This window comes from Phlebotomus papatasi, chromosome 2 (assembly GCF_024763615.1).
Source record: "Phlebotomus papatasi isolate M1 chromosome 2, Ppap_2.1, whole genome shotgun sequence".
Taxonomy (NCBI): domain Eukaryota; kingdom Metazoa; phylum Arthropoda; class Insecta; order Diptera; family Psychodidae; genus Phlebotomus; species Phlebotomus papatasi.
The window spans coordinates 82,608,831-82,628,798 of record NC_077223.1 but is presented as its reverse complement, the minus strand read 5'-3'; the positions used below and the strand labels follow the sequence as shown (position 1 = coordinate 82,628,798).

At 31.5% G+C, this 19,968-nt stretch overlaps 1 protein-coding gene across 2 annotated transcripts in view; it reads left to right on the top strand.

Annotated features, from left to right (window-relative positions):
- Nucleotides 1–19,968, top strand: part of LOC129804672 (amphiphysin) — a 71,432-nt gene that overhangs the window by 31,903 nt on the left and 19,561 nt on the right. For both annotated transcript variants that reach the window (XM_055852201.1, XM_055852200.1), the window contains exon 2: nt 19,780–19,915. Coding sequence is in view for 1 of the 2 variants with exons in the window: in XM_055852200.1 (XP_055708175.1) it covers nt 19,780–19,915 (136 nt within the window). In the remaining variant the exon portion in view is untranslated. The remainder of the gene's footprint in view (nt 1–19,779; nt 19,916–19,968) is intronic.

Here is a 19,968-nt window from a genome sequence, read left to right as displayed (position 1 = left end):
GAACCGTCGAAGGGTCCGTCTCTCAAAGATCAACAGCTTCTTCCTTTCTTCCGTGCGGGTAAACGGTATTATTTTCAGATCATATGAAATATCTGGCTTCAGTATAGATCTATATGCCTTGTCCTTTGTGACCGCGAGACGTTCCTGTATTGAAATATTGACGAGAATTCAAAGTAGATTCTATTTCCTGCCACAAGTCTCCCGGTAACCTTTATCCAGACTCCGTGACCCGTCCTCAGCACTGCTCCGAAAATCGGTTTTCGAGATAATTTTTTCTAGAACGAACAATTTCTAGGGGAAGTGTGCCAAATTTCGGCCACTTTGAGTGTAATTTCGGCCATGCAAATAAATTAATTAAAATTATGTATGTAATCTTCGAATAGGCAATGAATTAATTTTGCTTTTAAATATTTATTCATTTTAGGATGTATTAACACAAAGACCGTTAAATTTTAGGTATAATTTGAATTTAAATTGCGTTGTAAAAACTCAGTGTGGAAAGAGTATTACAAAAAATGTGACAGATCGATTGTGTTTCTAGCAGTCTTATGATTTGTGGTGAAGTGCAGAAGGTTTTCCTTCGGTGTTTTTCATGAAAATTGATTAGGTTTCATTAAAGATTGTTTCTGTTTATGTTAACAGTGGATCAATCTTTAAATTTCGGGTAAAATTTCGCAGCTGGATCCTGTAAAGTATATACTTTGTAAGCGTCTTTTCGGTGAGGTAGTGTTGCCTATTCCGGCAACATCTTTTGCTTTCCTAAATTTCTTATTCATTTTATGTTTTTTTTTCAATTTCTGAGTTTTACAATGTCCAGAGAAAAAAAACCATCGTTTCTATGAAAAAGATGATGTGGAAAAGGCATTGGAAAAGTTCAGGAAGGGCAAATTGCTACGGGAATCTGCGCGTAAATTTGAGATGCTACTCTTCAGGTCTTCAGGACAACTTACACGGAAGATCTTAAGGCTTGTGGGTCATATAAACATATTTAACTAAATATTAAACTCGTTCCGTTTGACGTTTTAAAATTTTCTATCCGTTGCGTCACAAAAAGTGGTCAGAAAAAAGGTGGTCGGTATTTCACACAAAGTGGCCGGAATACTACCCAAATCAATGTCCATATTTCTATTAATTTTTCAATATTTTAGGAAGTGATTTAAAGAAAACAAAGATGATAAACTATTTTTCAAGGTTCCACACAACCCTCCCGAAAAGAAAGTAACAAAAAATATCAATATGAATTAAAAATATTGCATTTCAAACTTAGGACTTCGGTGCTTATATGCAACTATGCCGAAATTTGGCACACTTACCTTAATATCTTTAAAAAACTGCGATTTTGTCAGGAATCATTTGTCGGTGCTGTTGACTTCATAATAAAACAATTATATTAAGTATTTTATTAATAGTTAATTCATAGCTGCAAAATTAAAGAGGAAACACTTTATTTTCTAAAAATAAACCTTGCAAATGTTATGTAAATGTTTTTGCAAAGCATTTCCTCATTTTTAAAGCTAATAAAAACAATAATATAAAACTGCGTATTTTTATTGCTCGATAAAGAGAGAGCAATATGTGCATTCCGAAAATTTTTTAACTTATTACCGGGCTAGAGGCCAAACGGTAAGGGATATCAATTTCCGGTCTTCAGTGATTGCTCATCATAAACAGTATAAAAGGCGCTTTTCTTTTTTTAAGAATGAAAACAAAATGTTTTCTCGCGAATTGGTGTAATTGCGGTTAAAGGGTTAATAATAAAATTGAATGCCAAGACGTTTGGACTATGAAACATAATTTTCACATTATAAGCGAACTAAACCAAATTTCGGCATAGTTGCATGTAAGTGCTAGAGTCTTAAGTTTGAAATACAATATCTAAAACTTATCATCTTTACTTTCTCGCGACATTTTTGTTTTATTTTGCATTGTTAATCTCTGAAACACGCAAAATCTAAAAATTCATGGAAAATTGAGGAACAAAAGAAGTGTCCGAAATTGCAAGCTGGCCGAAATTTGGTACAGTTATCCTAATTTTATAGAATTCTATGAATAACATTAGAGGGCCATGAATTTTTATAGTGGGCTATTACTTTAAAAGTACTTTGTAAGAGCTTTTATTTAAACTTACTGTTCTATAAACAATCAATACGAGGACTATCAGATATACTTGATAAAATTAAACTAAATTCGATGAATTATCATAAAATATGTGGCTCTCACTTTTTAGAGTTCGAGCAATAAAAGTCTTTTGAAGAACTCACTCTCAAATTTGGGTGTGTTTTGTCATGAAGATGTTTTTTCTCTATAAGGCTTCTCATGCTGAATATTCCAGTTGAAAAAAAGATTGAATTAGCAACTTTTAGAAATGAAAACCCATGTAATTTTTCCTTCGCAGCTTCCAACTTGTACAGCAAAATTCCTTTCGCAATTTCAGCTCATCTTATCTTACAATATGTGAGAAGTCACCTTGGAATTTATCATTGTGCCCCTCGTGAGCAAATAGATGATGAGATGAATGAGATGCAAAGAAAATTCAATTCTACGTCTTTTCCAACATTCTTAAATTGTGTTTCCCCCTTTTTTCTCACTTTATATATTTTGTCGGGTTGTGTGAAGAAAAATAATTTCCATAGAGCTTTTTTTCGCGCTTTTTATTGCATCTTTTGAGGAGACAATTAAATTTTTATTCCTTGTAATTTGTTTGCTACAGGTCAGACTCTTTTTTTCACCACAGACTTGTCTCATTTTCTGCCATTAAACACACTTCTCCCGTGTCTCAATTTTAATTCTAGATCATTTGCCGTGTTATTTTTGGATATTCATTGGGACGTCTTTAGAAACTCCTATCCGTCTTTCTTATTTTCACTTTAGAGCTCTTTCGAGAACATCATGCACTTGAGTCTCGTGTATCAAAATTAAGTGGCTGTGTGTGTGTGTGTGATTTCGGGAAATGAGGAAAGAAAATTGGTTAGGAGAGAAAATGAATGATGAAAGAGAAATTTTTGCCAGGAAGAAACATTTTCTTAAATGAATTTTCATCACCATGATTTTCTCCAATTATGAATGTGTTATCTTAAAAATATAGCTAAAGGCGATGAGTCAAAAGTTTATTTATATTGTTAGATACTGAATCTAAACATTTAAAATTCGCTAAAAGTGTTTGTTTTTGCTAAGAATATCATTGAAGAAATTTAAGATAAACTTTGATTAAAATTTCTGGAACTAAAAGAATAAACATAAAATTCACTGGAATTCTCGTGCAGGAAGAAGCAGTTTGCAAGAAATTGAGAAAGCTGTATTATATTAGTTAACCCCAAGCTACGGAGATAAGATTGAATTTCTCATTTGTGGAATGCCCAAGAGATTCACTCTGAAAGATGGTTTACTTAATAATATTAAACCACAAGGAACTAGGGCAAGGATTCTTAGATAACACAGTTCATAATCATACGGAAAACCATTAACATGATACTCTATATGATGAAAGTCCTTTATTTTAGGCCTAATTTTTCAAGCTAACCGTGAAATTTCTTTAAAGTGTGAGGTTATGTTTATCCTAACCTTAAAAAGTGACTATTCATGATATATAGTCTGTCTCTGTCTTGAAATTTCAGAAAGATTTTTAATGGGGTAAAGTGATATAAGTTGGACATTAGTGTTACAAGTTGGACAATTCGCCAGTACAAGTTGGATATGGCTTTTTTCTTGATAAATACAGTACAAAGCTTATTTTTAAGCACAAGTATCAAATTATAAAACTAAAGTATTAAAAATATACAAATAAAAATGAAGTACTAAATTTATCAAGAAAAAAAGCCCTGTCCAACTTGTACTATTGTCCAACTTGTACCATTGTCCAACTTGTACCACTTTACCCTACTTAGGTTGTGTTTCTGAGGTTAGAATTTGATATATTTGAAATTTTAAGAAATTTTATGTCCCTTTGCTTTTTTTTCGTGTGATATTTTTTGGACAAGAATTTGTCTACGTACTGCTGCAGGCTAAACTATTCTACTACACAAAATTGTTCTTGAATTTTGAGGTTAGGTTTAAAATTACCTAAAACTTTAAGACAATAGAACTCTTTTCATCTTTAAATTTATAAAAGTTTAATGATATTTATAGATATTATCCCAGATTTAAACTATTTATGATAGAATTATTTTGAGGTTATCTCCGAACAAAGCCTCACGTTTCTACTTAACCTATTTGTTTTCTCAAAATAGCTTCATTTTTCGCCTGTTAACTAATTTACAAATTGCTTTTTTACAAAAGTATTCAAAATAGGATAAAGCTTTCAGGCTTCGCACACACTCTTGCTTCGAACACTTTCTTTTTAATACCTAATCTTAAAGTCTCCCATTTACTAAAAATATAAAACAGATTCATTTAAGGAATATGAGAAATTATGAAATATTCAAAGCCAAGGTGTGTACGAAGCCTGAACGCCTTCCCCAAGGTACTTACATAAATATTGAGTAATTTTTGAGGTTATTAAGGTGTAATTCACGTTAAAATCTATGGACAAAATCACTATGCAAATTTGAGGTTAGGCATAAGAGTTAAATGCGGCAAAAAAATCAATGTGTCAGCTTTATCACAGAACTTTCATGCTATGAAAACAAAGCATGACAGTAAGACCTTCTAAGAACATCAGATTAATTTGATATCTAATTGACAATGACCAAGAACATATCCCATTAATTATACTGGGTCAAAAAATGAAGGGATAATAAAATAAATTGAGCAGAAAAACAAATTAATTTTGGTTAATTGACATATGAATTTGCAATTTTCTCTTTGTTACATTTTACCATTGTAAAAGTGAAAAATCATTTAAGAGGCAGTAATTCAATCCTATTTAAGCATTAACAATTATGTTGCTGAAATTAGCGAGAAACACATTTGGCTGTGAAAAGTGCAATAAGTCGTTCTTTTCTCACAAGGGTGTTTAAGACATTGCAAGTATTATTTGAAATGTGCGTTAAAATTGGTGATTTTCGAGAGAACCGGTGTTTGGTACAATTGCCAAATGGAGTTGAACCATCTCTTGTGCAATAATTCCTTCCACTTGATATTTTGTGTTGTTTATGATGTTGCATAACATCCATTTGAAATATTCTTGCCATTTTAACATTGTATTCACGTCTCTTGGGTGTTTGTAATGCCTCAATGAAGATGTATGATAAAAAAAATGAAATTAGTCACTTTCTGTCGTCATTCATTCTTCTTCTCTTCTTCATTTTTTTTTGGTAGGTCTATCTCACAATAAACCTTGACAAATGGGCCAAAAAGTTAAGGAATTTCACTCTGAAATTGAGCTCTCTTGTTACGGCCAAATGCAATAAAATCTGCTCTTGGGAATCTGATTTGCTGAGATATCATTTTTTTCTCTCTGAGGAGATTTTCAATATTCACATTTCACACATATTTTTTCGAAAGGTCAGGTCAAATTGGCTTTTCAACTTCGATTTTTTATGGGATGAAGAAGTCGATGAATGGCTGAAAATGTTACTTTCGTGATTCACAGACAAATTACAGATTCCTAATGTGAGAAAAGTGAAGTTCTTCTCTGGAATCTTCAAAATATATATCGGATTACAGTAGAAACATATTAACATGAAACTCTATAGCAGAAAAGTTTACTAATGTAATAGAAACCTAATTAGTTTGGATCACTTGAACCTAAGCCCTAGAATAGTGTTTTATATCCGGGTCGAAGGACCAAATGATGATAAAGATTGGTTTTGCGAAAAGACACAAAGTGGTTTGATGACAGCAAGAAACGTGAAGTTAGCTAAGCTGGTTGTATAATTTGTAACCTAATATCAGTTTTAAAGGGTACCTTTCAATGTTTTCCGGAAATGTGTTCAAAATTTAAATTATTATGTAGATATTTTACTGTGAAATATTTACTTACAATTAGGCACAGATAAAGAATTTCTCAAATAAATTAGAGGTTATGCTAGAGAAAGCCATTTTGTTCAGGAAATTATATAACCTAGGAGAACACATTTTAGTATCGGTTCTCCTAATGTAATAAACTTAAGAGATATCTAACTATGTGGTTATTATGAAAAAATATGATAAAATTACTACTTTTGAAAGCGATTATGAAAGACCATTGGTGTCCGATTTTGAGGTTATAAATATTTAGGAACTTCCTAGATCGCTTTTTCCATTACATTTTTAAATATTTTAAATATAGACATTTTATCTGAAAGGAAAATTTAAAACTTTGACTAGCGGAAGTGCCTGTAACGATTATAACAATGTCAGGAACATAACCACACCTTTTTAAATAAACTTTAAATCCTTTAAATCTATAAAAACAAAATGTAACCATTTCCGTTATTTAAATGAGTTCTTACTATGAAATTCTCTTTTTGAGTTTCATTTAAAATTATGAGAACTTTTTTATGTTAATTTAAATTATTTTCAGGTTATGTTGTTCTAATTTGGGGTTAGTCAGCTTAAGTCAAATGCTATAAAACTTCTGTAATGTGATACGCTATGTTAATGTGTTTGCATTCTTGTTTTCATGCGTCTGAAGAAATTTCTACCGTTCTGCTAGAACGAATTTTATCACTTCCCACCTTTGAAGTGCTAATGAATTCACTACAAGATAAAAAAAAGCGTAGATTTCGTTAATTTATAATAAATAAAGTGCATTGCATTTTTTATGTGCTAGAGAGGGGAAATTAAGAGGGAGTGTACCATTTTAATGTTTTCTTTTCTCAATCATTATTTTTTTTAATATACCTTAATTGGAGCTCAATTTAGTGGTATAAAATAGAGAGGTAAATGGAAATCATTTGAAAAAAAAACAGCTCGCTATAAAAATGTTCAATCACAGATTTTTAGTTTAGCTAAAGGGGTTGTAAATCTTTTATGCTTGGTCAAGCAGAGAATTGTGATAAATGTTTCGGGAGAGTCAAATTTAAACCATAAAATATTAATGTGGGAAAATTTAAAGACATTTTTGTTAGATATTAAAGATTCTAAAATAAGTTATTAGGTTCTGATATTTTTTAGGATTTTATTACATAATTTATTGCAATCTCACATTACTTTATGTACTTCTTAAATTTAGTTGAATTAACTAAAGAAGAGAAAGAAAAACAGTTCAATAAAATACCCAATGAATTACATTGTGTCAAATTGATTGCAAAATTAATTTAACGGATATTTAGTGCTTTTTTTCTTCTTGCAATTACATGGGAGACTCAATTAATTTTATGTGTAATTTCTTAGTGACATTGTCTTATTTCTTACGCGTTTCAAAGAGCGAGAAAGAAAAAAAAAAAGATTATGATGGAGGAAAATATGCGTGACACAATTCTCAAGACTGCGGTTGGTTTTTTTCTTATTACTTGGTTTTCACGTTGGTTTATTGAAGACAAAAATACAATTTCAAAGATATGACTTTTCCTTGAAGCAAATATATATATGGGGAGATGTTAATGTCGTTGGTGTAGAATTTAAAGCAACATAAACTCGTGAGATAAATTGATGAAAAGTCGTGGTCAAATTTTCAAATGAAACACCTTTTAGCCCAAAGGCAAGACGCCAAGTTGAAAATACTAATGTAAAACTTTGGAGACACCTGATTTTCACCTGCATCTCTTATTTTGACCAATTGTTAGGTGAGACTGTGTGAATGTACTTGTTTTTATCTTCACTTTGTGGTCACTATGAATAACTTTTCTTGTCTCTTTTAAATGGAAAACCCGTAAGTTTTGCGACGTGCAAGAAAAATAAATGTGTGAGAGTGTGGATGAAGGAAAAAAAAAGAAAAATAAAAGAGTTTTTCTTTTAAATGGTGTTGTTTGTCTGGTAACTCGTTTTATATTGTGACTGAATTCAACAACAAACATGAAATATTACATTGACTATGGTTGGAAAAAGTGGTGCGAAGGTAAAAGATTCTTCAAGAGACTTTCTCTGAAAGCGGACTGGAGCATATTTCTCCTATAAATTCAACCTTCTTCATTTCTTCTTCTCAGTGACCGATAAGAGGAATGTTGTATTTATGGAAATTTCACCAGAGTTGAAGTTCAAATTGATAGACATTTTTATTGTTTTTTTTTTCTTAAAGTATTTCTAAAAAAAATTTAGGAGGAACTTGTATCAACTACGTCTTTATAAGATTCTTAAGGAAAAAATACCTCTCGATATTTATTAATAGCCTACATGCATTTAATTTTGTTTTGTAAACATGTTTGCAGAACTGCCTATGAGAGTGAGTAGGGTGACTACCATAGATTTGCGCTTAAATTGAAATGTCAAACAAGTGTCAAACACATGTGCGCTCGAGTATGGAGTATTTCGTGTTCGAATTTCGAAATGTCACACATTTGTCAATCTTAATTTTGTTGTAGGGCAAATCTAAAAGAAACGAGGCCCATAATATGCCTTTCCTATTATTTTTACCATTTAGAAGTCGTGATTGAAAAATTCGAATATCTACTTGAAAATCTGAAAATAGCCATCGATCGAATTTCGAATTACGAAGTGCTCGAGTCTCAAAATATCTTGATCTTCACTCTGCTGTAAGCATAGTAACATGTTTACTATTCCTGTTCCGTTATTAAATCACTTCATAATAATCCAGTAACTTTTTCCAGCTTCTTAGTGTGATATTTCATATATTTTCCCACTTTGTGCGAAAATCTAGTGTAAAATTTCGAAATTGAGTTTGAATTTTTTGAGGATCAACGACTTTTTGTGTGAATAGAGGTTACTATACCGTTTAGTTGAAGAGTGAAACTCCATTTGTGTGTCTCTTTATAATCACTAAGTAATTTTCTTTGACAACTTCTTACTGTGGTATGCTATATCTTTCCTTTATATCAATTCCGTTTACCTTTTATCAAAGACACAGTTGGTGTAACCAAGCCCAGATGTTAATTGGAAGATTAACTCTCACAGTGTATTTCCCTTTCAGTCGAGACGCTTTTGGAGAATCAAACTCCTACCGGGAGCATAACCATAAGATTATTTTAACTAGGTTTATTATATATTTTCGCTGAAACATCAAATACAAAAACTTTGAGATGTAAAATTACATGTGTTTTTTACACATTTTACTTTTTTAATGTCATTTATTACAACAAGGATTGCTAATTCTAAGCTTGTTAATTCGAGGAAATAAATATTTAAATATTGAATCTAAATAAGATGAGAAATTAGCATAAAAGCGTAAAAAATTAAAGAAGAGTTATCAAGAAAACTACTCAAATTTTCCAGATTATCCAAGACACATTAATAAAACCTATTCATCCGAAAATTTTACTTGACGAACTATAGAAAATGAGAAAAGGATAACAAAATTGTTAATAGTAGTTCTAATTTAATTGGGACGCTAAAGAATTAAGCACAGAACTTAATTTATTACATTTATTACGAATTTTGCGGTTCTTAGGTATGTGTCTCAGCTCACTGTTTTTATATTCAAAGAACATGTTTGTAATCCATGTGGTTCTAAATTGTAAAAAATGTATAATAAACTAGTTAATACTTATTACATTGTATGATATGATGGTATGTGTCTCGGCTTACTATTAAAATCTTACCGCTCATTTTTTTCTCTTGTACTCAAAATTTTTATATTATACGTGACACTAACATTTATTTACTTTTTAGAAACTTTTGACAAATTCTCTGATTCGTAATTTGATTAATAATTGATTTAAATTATTGTAGATCTGCAGAAACCTATGTTTTAGCGAAGACACTAATGATCTGTAAAATAAATTATGGTAAACTTAGTTCTCAGAGCTTCTGGAAATCCATTTTATAATACATGATATAATTAAGGTTTTTCTTCAAAATTTTCATCCAAAGAATGAATAAAGCCATTTGTTTATCACAATTTAAAGCTCTTGGTGCGTGTCTCGGATAATTGTGAAAATTTCACAAAGATCGTTTTTTTTTTTTCAATTTTCAGCTTTTTATGCTAAAATTTAATCTCACTTTCAGTTACTGGTATTTCAGAGTCAATCTATTTTAGGGCTAATTATGCATGTTTTCTGTAATTCCCAATTCGTGTCTGTTTTTGAATGAGTTTCAAGTGTTAAAGGCAAAAACACATATCCCGCAGCAATTATCAGAAAGTTTCTTTTTCTCTCTCTCCAAACATTGATTTCAATGAGACATTTTACACATATTGAAATCATTTTATTTCCAGCCTAAAAATACCTAATCGTATGCTTAAAGTCTTTGAAGATTTATGCTTATGGATTTATGATTTATGGTGTTTTGATAAAAGGGTTACAAATAGTTCTTGCGCATGCAGCTGTGAATGTGTTGATAGACCGGACGAATTTATCATTGAGAAGAATTTGATGACAGCAAACTGTTCATGAATGAAGTAAGACGTGGAAGAATCTCAGAGTTCTTAAGTGTGTAAACAGAAAGAAGTTTAACGAGAAAACAAAAATCTTCCGCAACCGGTTTCTTGAGTTTTTGTACACAGGGATTTATGAAATATTGAGAAAGACACCTTTGATAATCACCGTGAAAGGCATTTTGGCTAGAAAATATTTTGTGTGGATTATCCTTGAAATACTCCTACGCGAAAATACTGTTTTTAAATTATTTTTGTGAACAAAAAGCAAAATTGATTGATAAATACGTTAATTTAAGTTTTGACATTGTTTTGAAATAATAACGATAATTTGCGATGCTTAACGGAATTTGCCGAATGTGCAACGTCATCTTTTTTTGACAGCACACGTCGTAGTTTTAAATTTATCAGTTATTGTTTTATTTTGCTTAGAAAATCATTTTGCAAATTAGGTTTTACAAAGTGATGAGTGGCGAAAAATTGGCATATGGACTGAAAGAAAAACAGAGAGTGTTTTGCTTTGTGATTCTATTCTAACTGATTATTCTGTGCTGACGACTGATGATATTATTATAATCGAATTTTTGTAGTCACACAAAGTGAATGTTTTGCCATTTGATATGATTTCGAGGTTTGTGGTGGGTGTGGGTGGTTAAGAAGCAATGAAGAGAGACAGATATGATAGAAGCATAGTGAATCATATAACGTAGTATTTTTGCAGAGGGAGATTAAATGCATTGTGCTTGACATTACAGCCATTGCGCGACTTCCTCTGTTCGTCGTTGGCTATTCATTTGATATGTTCACATTGAAAAATTTGTGGGGCGTGGAGGTGGGAAAAAGATGGGAAGGAAGTGACATAGAGATTATGTATTTGTATGCGTCGTTGAGATTACAATCCGCTATATTTAGTTGAGATAGACACAAACAAAAAGAATACGTACAATAAGACAATTTTAGTTAAAATTGCAACGTATAATTTTCACAACAAATTCAATATCAACTCGAAAGATTTCGATTAATCGTTCAATCCACAAATAGAAGATTACACAAAAAAATAAGAGATTGTCAAATCTCTTTACCTAATGGAGAGCTTAGTGTTTGGAGATTAATGTAAATGATTATAGGGGACGATGTTTTTTCTCTGACACAAGCATCACGATTTTGTTGCCAAAAAATGCAAATTAAAATGCGACTTTCAGGTGTATTGGAAGCTACGAAGATGGAAAGGAGGAAAAATTTTCTGACGCCGGTGACCGGAATTTGGTTGTCGGCAAGTGAAATCTGGGACGCCACTCAATCTGCTTATTTCACATTCGATGTATTCTCTCTCGAATGTGTATAAGTTGCTTTTTACCTGTATTTTATACATTTTATAAATCACACTAAATTATCTTACCACGTCTCTAGCTCGGGGAATTTTCCCGTCTCTCATATGATCCACAGAATTGTGAAATAAATACTGAAGCAGTTCCCTATTTAAGAATTACCAATTCTGTTTTAAAAACCGTAATTCATGGTATTTTCTTAAACCTTTATTTCAAATAGGGGTTAGATTTACACACGTTTTAAAATTAAAATTTGAGTAATGTTTAGTAATTCTAGTAATATTCACTTCCACAAAAATATTCTTTTATTTTGTATAAGAAGTATACATAAATATACCACATTTATTTGATAAACTTAGTACCTACGTCAATTTGGGTTTAGATTTACACATACGCATATAAATGAATGTGTAAAATTAAGAATAATTGAATTGGTCAAAATTCTGAAAGGGATGAAATTATACGGAGGAATTATTTCCCAAAGCTATTACAGTTTTAAGAATCCTGGATTTTCGCTTTCGGGACTTTGGCTGTTTCAGTATTGTGACCCATTCGGGATTTTTGCGTTCAGAATATTGCCTTTTTTCGTATTTTGTCGTTTGAGATTTTGGCTTTCGGGATTTTGACCGAGATGCATTGAAATAATTATAATGCACATAACCTTAAATCGAATGCGTTCAGGTTCTTCAGACAAATGAAGAAAAAATATTGGGGTTTCTTTTATTTCTTTCGTAACACATTTAATCCTTTACTACACCTCCAGCTGTTAGATCAGAAAAATTTCATTAAATCTAAATTCACATCTAATATAAAAGACATGCCTGAGGCATTATCGCTGACAATTAATGGATGACAGTTAATTGACAAAAGAATATTCCTTCTCTGTTACCTAGAAATAATGTTTTTGTTCTTTTTGAAAAATGAAGGAAAAAACTAATAAATTTTATATTGACAAAAAACATTCAAACATTTAAAATTCAATTCTACTTCAGGAAATTAAAGTGTTTTTAATTTTCACTTATTTTGACGAAAAGTTGTTGCATTCAGGTAACTTTTCGTCAAAATGGGGTATTTTGACGGATTTTACGTGCAAGCAATTGACTTCAAAATACTCCATTTATATGATAATTTGTTTGATTATGAGAACTCTTCGTCAAAATAGATAGTTTTGACGCGCTTTACGTGGACATATGTCCAAGCAATTAACTTCAAAATACTCCATTTTGAATAGAATTTGTCTCATTGTAAGAAGTTTTAGTCAAAATCGAGCATTTTGACGCGTTTTACATTCACATATGCAAGCGAATAACTTCAGAATACTCCATTTAGAAGAAAATTTGTCTCATTGTGACAATTTTATGTCAAAATAGAGTATTTTGATGCATTCTATTTGCATATGTGTCAGCCATTAACTTCAAAATATTCCATTTTGATGAGAATTTGTCTCATTGTGATAACATATCGTCAAAATAGAGCATTTGATGCACTTTATGTGCACACGTGAGAGCGATTAACCTCAAAATGCTCCATTTTAACGAAACTTTGTCACATGGAAAGAAACTTTACGTCAAAATAGAGGATTTTGACAAACTATGTGCAAATGTGCAAGCGATTAACATCAAAAAGCTCCATTTTGACGAAACTTTATCTCATTTCGAGAACTTACCTTCAAAAATTGCCTTCAATTTTCCGTTGATTCGCCGCTCAAATTTACGTCAAAATTTGCTAAGTTTTACGTAAATTTTGCATATTAAGAAATTGTCAGTGTATTCTACATAGCGTAAATAATTTAATTCAATAAGCCTTTAAGTATTTAAGGACGAGTGTGACACCGGTCCAAAAACTTGAATAATATTTTTGACTGTGGGAAATTTTTTTGTCCTCTAAATAGTCCAAAAAATAGTTTTAATTTTTGAGAAATCCGTGTCCCATTCGTCCTTAAATGGTTAAAATTTAACGTTTTAAAAAAGCTCAATAATTTTATTATTAAATAGCCAACTTGCATGATATTCTTGAAATGTTAATAGCGTTAATAGACACTTAAATTGCTAACGGAAAAGGTCTAGAATGAAAAAAATGATTTAAGATTGGCCCTTCATTTATCAGATTTTTATTGATTTAATAAAGAAAGGCTCTTTTCTGTAAAAAAAAAACCAAAGCCGATATCTTACCAAAATTTTAGAAATTGACTTAACTTCTCGAAAGTCCATCTTTTTAAATTGAATTATCTCATCGATCTCGTCATATTGAACTTCGTGGTCATAAAAGAAATGCCCCAAAAGGCACTTTCTATTGTTTCTAAACAATGTTTTCAATATTTCGCAAAATGAAAGATGAATCCCTCGTTCAATAGAAATCTGCATTAAAATTTTCTAGTTTGAGCATCAATGGTACTAATGATTAGCCAACTAAAGTGAGAGTCTGCCCGAGATAGCAATCATTTCAATGGAAAAGAGGATTCAAAACAGAAATCAAGAGTGAAATGTATCTGCTTTTGTGAAATAACACGATGATGTTCAAAAACAACAAAACTGCCCAAATGTTAATCGGAAACTCATCATCACAAATACACACACATGTTACCCAATCGATTTTTAATTATATCAATTTTATGTTGCTTTTGCTGATTTCTTTTCCATATTCTCGAGAAAATTGTTGGAGAACAAATAAATCAAGTGAAAATTCTCACAACATCATTTTCTCATTCATTCGACCCAATTTTTTTTTTTGGTTTTCTGTTCTTACTTTTGCCTCAAGTTTTGGGTCAATTTCCTGGTCTATTTAAAGAATTGAGCTGATCGAGTTTTATATCTTATTCATGCGTCTTTGTGTCACCATGTGGTAAAAGCTGGTGAGGAGAGATTTTCACTTGGTGCATCATATCGCACTTGTACTGAGAGATTTTCACGTTTTCCCCCAAAACACGCAAACGCCAAACAATTGTCTGCAACAACATCCTGATTCTGCTTCAGTGACTAATAATTTTCTATATGCACTGAGAAAAATTTGGGGATAAAATATACACAAATCGGGGTTTGTTCTTAGTACAAAAATTTATCACTTCAACAGCTGTTTATATTGACCTAAAATATTTTTCAGTAATTTTATTTTTAATTAAAAGTCAGGAATATACAGTAATTTTTACTTCAATGAAAAGAAAGATGTCAGAAAAACAGAATAATAAAATGTTGATCAAAAGATTATTGAAAAGCTTATTATAACAGCGTCGGTGTGTAACTTTTAAGCTTATGCCAAACCCTTTCCGGTGTTAAATTCAAGCCTAAAGTACTGTTCGACTATTTCGAACACTTAGTTTAACTTTAACATAAAAAGAAATACTAAAAGTATGACAAATTGATGGACTTTTCGTGGTTATAAGCTTTAAAGAAATGTATTTTTTGAAGTAACTTCCTGGTTACTTTTGGCCCGGTCATCTTTAAACTGAAGGCCTAGGGGGACGGCTACAACAATTTATGATGTACCTTCTGTGAGACACTTCATCAATTTTTCTAATTTCCCATTTGCCAGTTTATTGCTCCGCAGTACTGGATGGTTTCTTGTCTTTGTTCTCCCGGGAATAGTAATGGTCTTACGGTCCTCCAGTCTTTTAATAAAATAGAATATATTAGTGAATATTTCCAGTTCTTATTCCTCTCTTGCAATATTTTCTCGTACAGTAAACTCTCGCTCAACCGGCTCTTTTTCAATCAATCGATCGAAAATTTTTGTTGACAATTTTCACGTTTAATATTATGAAGCCAATTTGCTCAAATTCGCTGTAGTTCTTCCTATTTTGTTGTGATTCTTTATAATTGAGCGCTTTTTGTGGAATTTACAAAGGCTTTGACGCCCAAATCTATCGATAAACCGGATGACATTTCGCCCCAAATGTCCATTTGGGAGAGAGTCTACTGTATTCTTTTTTCAAAAAGATATAATTAAACAAATAAAACATTTTGCATTTACGAAGTAAAGCAACTGAAGTAAAGTAAATTAGCTTACGAAGAAGACAAAAACTTTGTAAGCGTATGTTTTCAGGCATATTGATTAGCACGGCTAAAATTAAGCCTGGGGGTAATTTCTAGGCTTAGCACCTCACCGTTAATATCAGTTTAGTTTTAATAAAAATCCGCAAACGTTATTTTAGTATTAAATGGCTCTGTTCAGTAATAATAACCTTTCGAAGAGTCAAAGCCAAGCCAAATATTCGAAAATCAACCTTGAAAGTTCACATATTCACCGCTTTAGCGCTAGCTGCTCTTCCATTTCGAATTTTTTTGTATTGACTCGTCTAGTTTTTTCGGATAATAGAATGTTTCAATTTAAATTTCATTACAATGAATGTCCTTTTCATGAACTTATTCATTTTCATGCAAGTCTTCGATTTGAATTTTCGAACTTCCAACAGGTTTTTAGGTTAGTTCTCCCTAATATACCTTTGAATTAGTACAGTATGAACCTAAACTTGAAAGTTATTACCAAGGTTATTACTAAATGAAAGGAATATGTCTTAAAAAATATTGCAATAGTAATGTGAAAAGTGCAATAAATAATTAAAAAAAAAACTTAAGTAGAAAGGAAAGTTTTTAGGTTAGGTGATTATTCAATTTAAATATACAAGCATTCACTAAATTAAATGACATAGAGGAATGCTTTTAGGCTTCACTCACACTCTGGCTTCGAACACTTCATATTTTTTCCATATATCTTTAATGAATTTGACCTATCTACGATATATTTTAATATGTCGACATGTCTTAAGTCACATATTTCCTTAAAAAATAGACTAGATTCATTAAAAGAATATGGGAAAAATATGAAGTGTTTGAAGGCTGAGTGTATGGAGATCTTAAAAATCTCCCCTTATAACTTAATTTCCTTTTTTCTCATTTGACTAAAAAATCAGTGGTTAAATTAACCCCTGGCTAAATGGACTAATCATCTCTTACACTCGCACAGGTGTAGATTTTACACTTATTAAAATTTTACCACGATCTTAGATGGCATTGATTTAATTTTTATTGTAATTCTAAACTTGATCTTGGGTACACTTTCAGATATTTATTTTTTAAACCCTTTTCTGGCATATGACTTTTTCTGAGTGTAGCTTTGGCCCAAGCGAGAGAACACGGCAATAAACTCTCTGCATAGGCCATTGCAGGGATTTTGCGCCAGTCTCTTGTGAGGCAAAAACAGGTGAATGACCATATATCACGGTGAGCCACATAGGCTAAATTGCCCACGATGATGATGATGATGGCACTTGCACAGTTAAATGGACGTCAGAATGTTTATATTAAAATAAAAATTTTCACTCATACACAAATTTAAAATTAAAATTTCTTCCTCAAATACTCACGCAAAATCTCGCACTCTCTCACCCTTTTCGCTATTGCCACTTCTCATTAACATGAAACCCAGAAAATTTCTCACACATTTCACCCATCCATCCCATAGAGACACTCTACATAAGTTCACAATCTCTTAAAAGCCCGCATGAAATCCTCTTGAAATTCTTTTCGCTCAATTTAACCCACTAAAATCAACATTTTCTCTTTCAATATCTCATAGATTGTCCTATGTGCAATATTGAGAAATTTATTTTATTTTTTATTTTTTTTTTCTTGAAATTCACCTGAAAAAAGTCTCATAAACACAAAAATTTTCATCCCACTCAAGACAAAAATGGTATGTTTCCCCTTTAACTGAAAGAGATGAGATAACAAGAGAAATTTTCCTATTAACACGCATCAAATATAATATATGTGGATGATTTAACTTCCTACTTAAAATATCAATATGGTAATTGTCTCTTGAAATATTCTTCCTCTAAACTGCGATGATGATAAAATACCTAATTTTGATTCAAATGTACAGAAAGGTGTTTGAAATATTGACGCACGCGTATAATTTAGGAAGATCAATATATAAATGGGTTTTAAATAATCACCCAACGAAACCCATATAAGGCGGTATAGTATCTCTTATATGGCTACTTTTATTTAAAAAAAAAACACACACACAAATTAAAATAAGCAAGAGAAAATTTATGTTATCTTGGTAAGGATATTTTAGGATAAATTAAGCTAATTCAAAACCTGCTCCAAATGGAAATTTTTCGCTACTCTAAATGGAAACGTCATTGTTTTCATGATAAATACAGTACTAAATTATTATATTTATATATTTTCTATACCACTATTTCATTATTTAGTTAATTTTGCTCCAAATAAAGCGAAAATCCATTCATATTCACAAATTTTAATTTGTTAATTTCTCAGAAAAATGAAAAGTGTACCTTTTCACCATCGAATTCTTCATCGATCGACCATGTTTTCCAATGAAAAACACAATGAGGTGATTGTTGTTTATTCGCTTTGTTTAACATTTATGTTTTATTTCTGGCTAATTTTAGTTAAATTAAGTGCTAATCTTTATTGTTAACGGTACGTGAAGTTTTCAAATGAAATAATTACCTATCGTGAACAAAAAGGGTTCTTCTGAAGTGTCTGCAAATGTTTCAATAGGAAACCCCGGAAATGTGTTTTTTTTTTTGGAGAGATTTTCTTATTGTTTTAGATGGGAAAGGATAAAAGACCAGGAATAAGAACAAATCCTGCACTCAGGAGCAACTCAACAAGGCTTTGGAAGTCTTTCGTCGCGGTTTCACTTATACTGTTTGTCTCCAATTAGAAACTTTCCCTTGTCTCCATTTGGATTAATTTACTTCCAATAGAAGCATTTTACGCTCGCGAATTTTTCTTGTATTTAAGAAGTTTTCAAATTATATCTAAAGAATTTTCACTAAACAGTAACATTCTAGAAGAGTCAAGGAGCAAATTTATGTAATTCTCTTCAGAAAAAAATATGAACTTAATGTATTGAATCTTCTGTCAAAGTTGAAGCATCTGGAAATGGTTTTGAATTAGGACATTTTCCCTATATTATATTAACATTAAGCACTTGCTAAATACCTAGTTAGTTAAATACCTTGAAAAAAACACCGTACCTTGTGTTATCTAGGACCTCTAGGACATTGCAATATTGCCATTTTAAAATAAATTATTATGGATCAATTCACTGAAATGAATATAAATCGCACGATGAATTCAAGATATCCAAAAAACATGTTTTAAGTCTTTTAAGTTATGATACCGGAATTTAAGGTTATTGACGTATTGTTATGTTACTGACGTAAATGTGATCTTATGAAAGGCGTGTTCAATTGTTAATCTCTCCCGCAAGTAGCGCTGACAACTGTTCTCAGTTTAGAATTCCCAAGTTTTCAGTCGAAAAGTTGAAAAGTTTGATCATTTACAAGGAATGAACAAGTAAATCGCCGAGGATTTATTGGCTTTGGCAACTTTTCATCCGAACAAGACACTGTTGTCACCCGTAAATGGCGGTGGCAACTGTTCTCAATTTTCGATCCTTATGGGCCATTTTTATTGGGAATATTTTCAGATTTTTGTAATTTCCAATGCGCATGAAAGCTCGCAAAAAAGCCCAGTTTTGAATACGAACATCTCGTTGACATTTGTTTGTTTTGATTTAGCTTCTGGGTAAAAATGCATGAAAACAACCGAAACCTTCATGAAATCACTGATAAAGGATATCTTTAACTCTTTCGCGTCTTTAGGGTAATGTCATGACTCGGGGAAAAAAGTTTTTTTTTTGGTATTTACATTAATTGAAATCTATCTGTTCGTGCACGACATCATAATAGAAGGATGTAAGATTCTTGGCTCATTTTCTCAAGACTCCAGTTAGATTTCAATTTTTTCAATTTTTTTCTCAATGTTAAAAGGAATGAAAGCAAGTAAACTTCTAGAAATTCATTGACATTGGTAACTTTTATCCGCAAGAGGGCAGTGTTTTCTCCCGCCAGTGGCGCTGGCAACTGTTCTCAATTGTGAATTTCTCATGCTTTCACTCGAAAATTTGATCAAATTGAACAAAAAATCATTTTAAAAAAATCCCAAGGTGCAATTCTAGGTGTGATTATGAAAGTATCACACCAAATGTCCTCTATACGAAATGGTCATAGATCGTTTTTCCGAGTATTCAAATTGTTTGCCTCACAATGGATTTCTTTTGTTACAGATCCTGCAGAACTTGGGAAAGGTCGATCGGACGGCAGATGATATTTTCGATGAGCATTTATCAAATTTCAATCGGCAACAACTCAATGCCAATCGACTGCAGAAGGAATTCAACAATTACATAAGATGCATTCGAGGTAAGATATTTTCTGAAAATAATAAATATTTCCCCTGGGTTTCAATTTTCTGA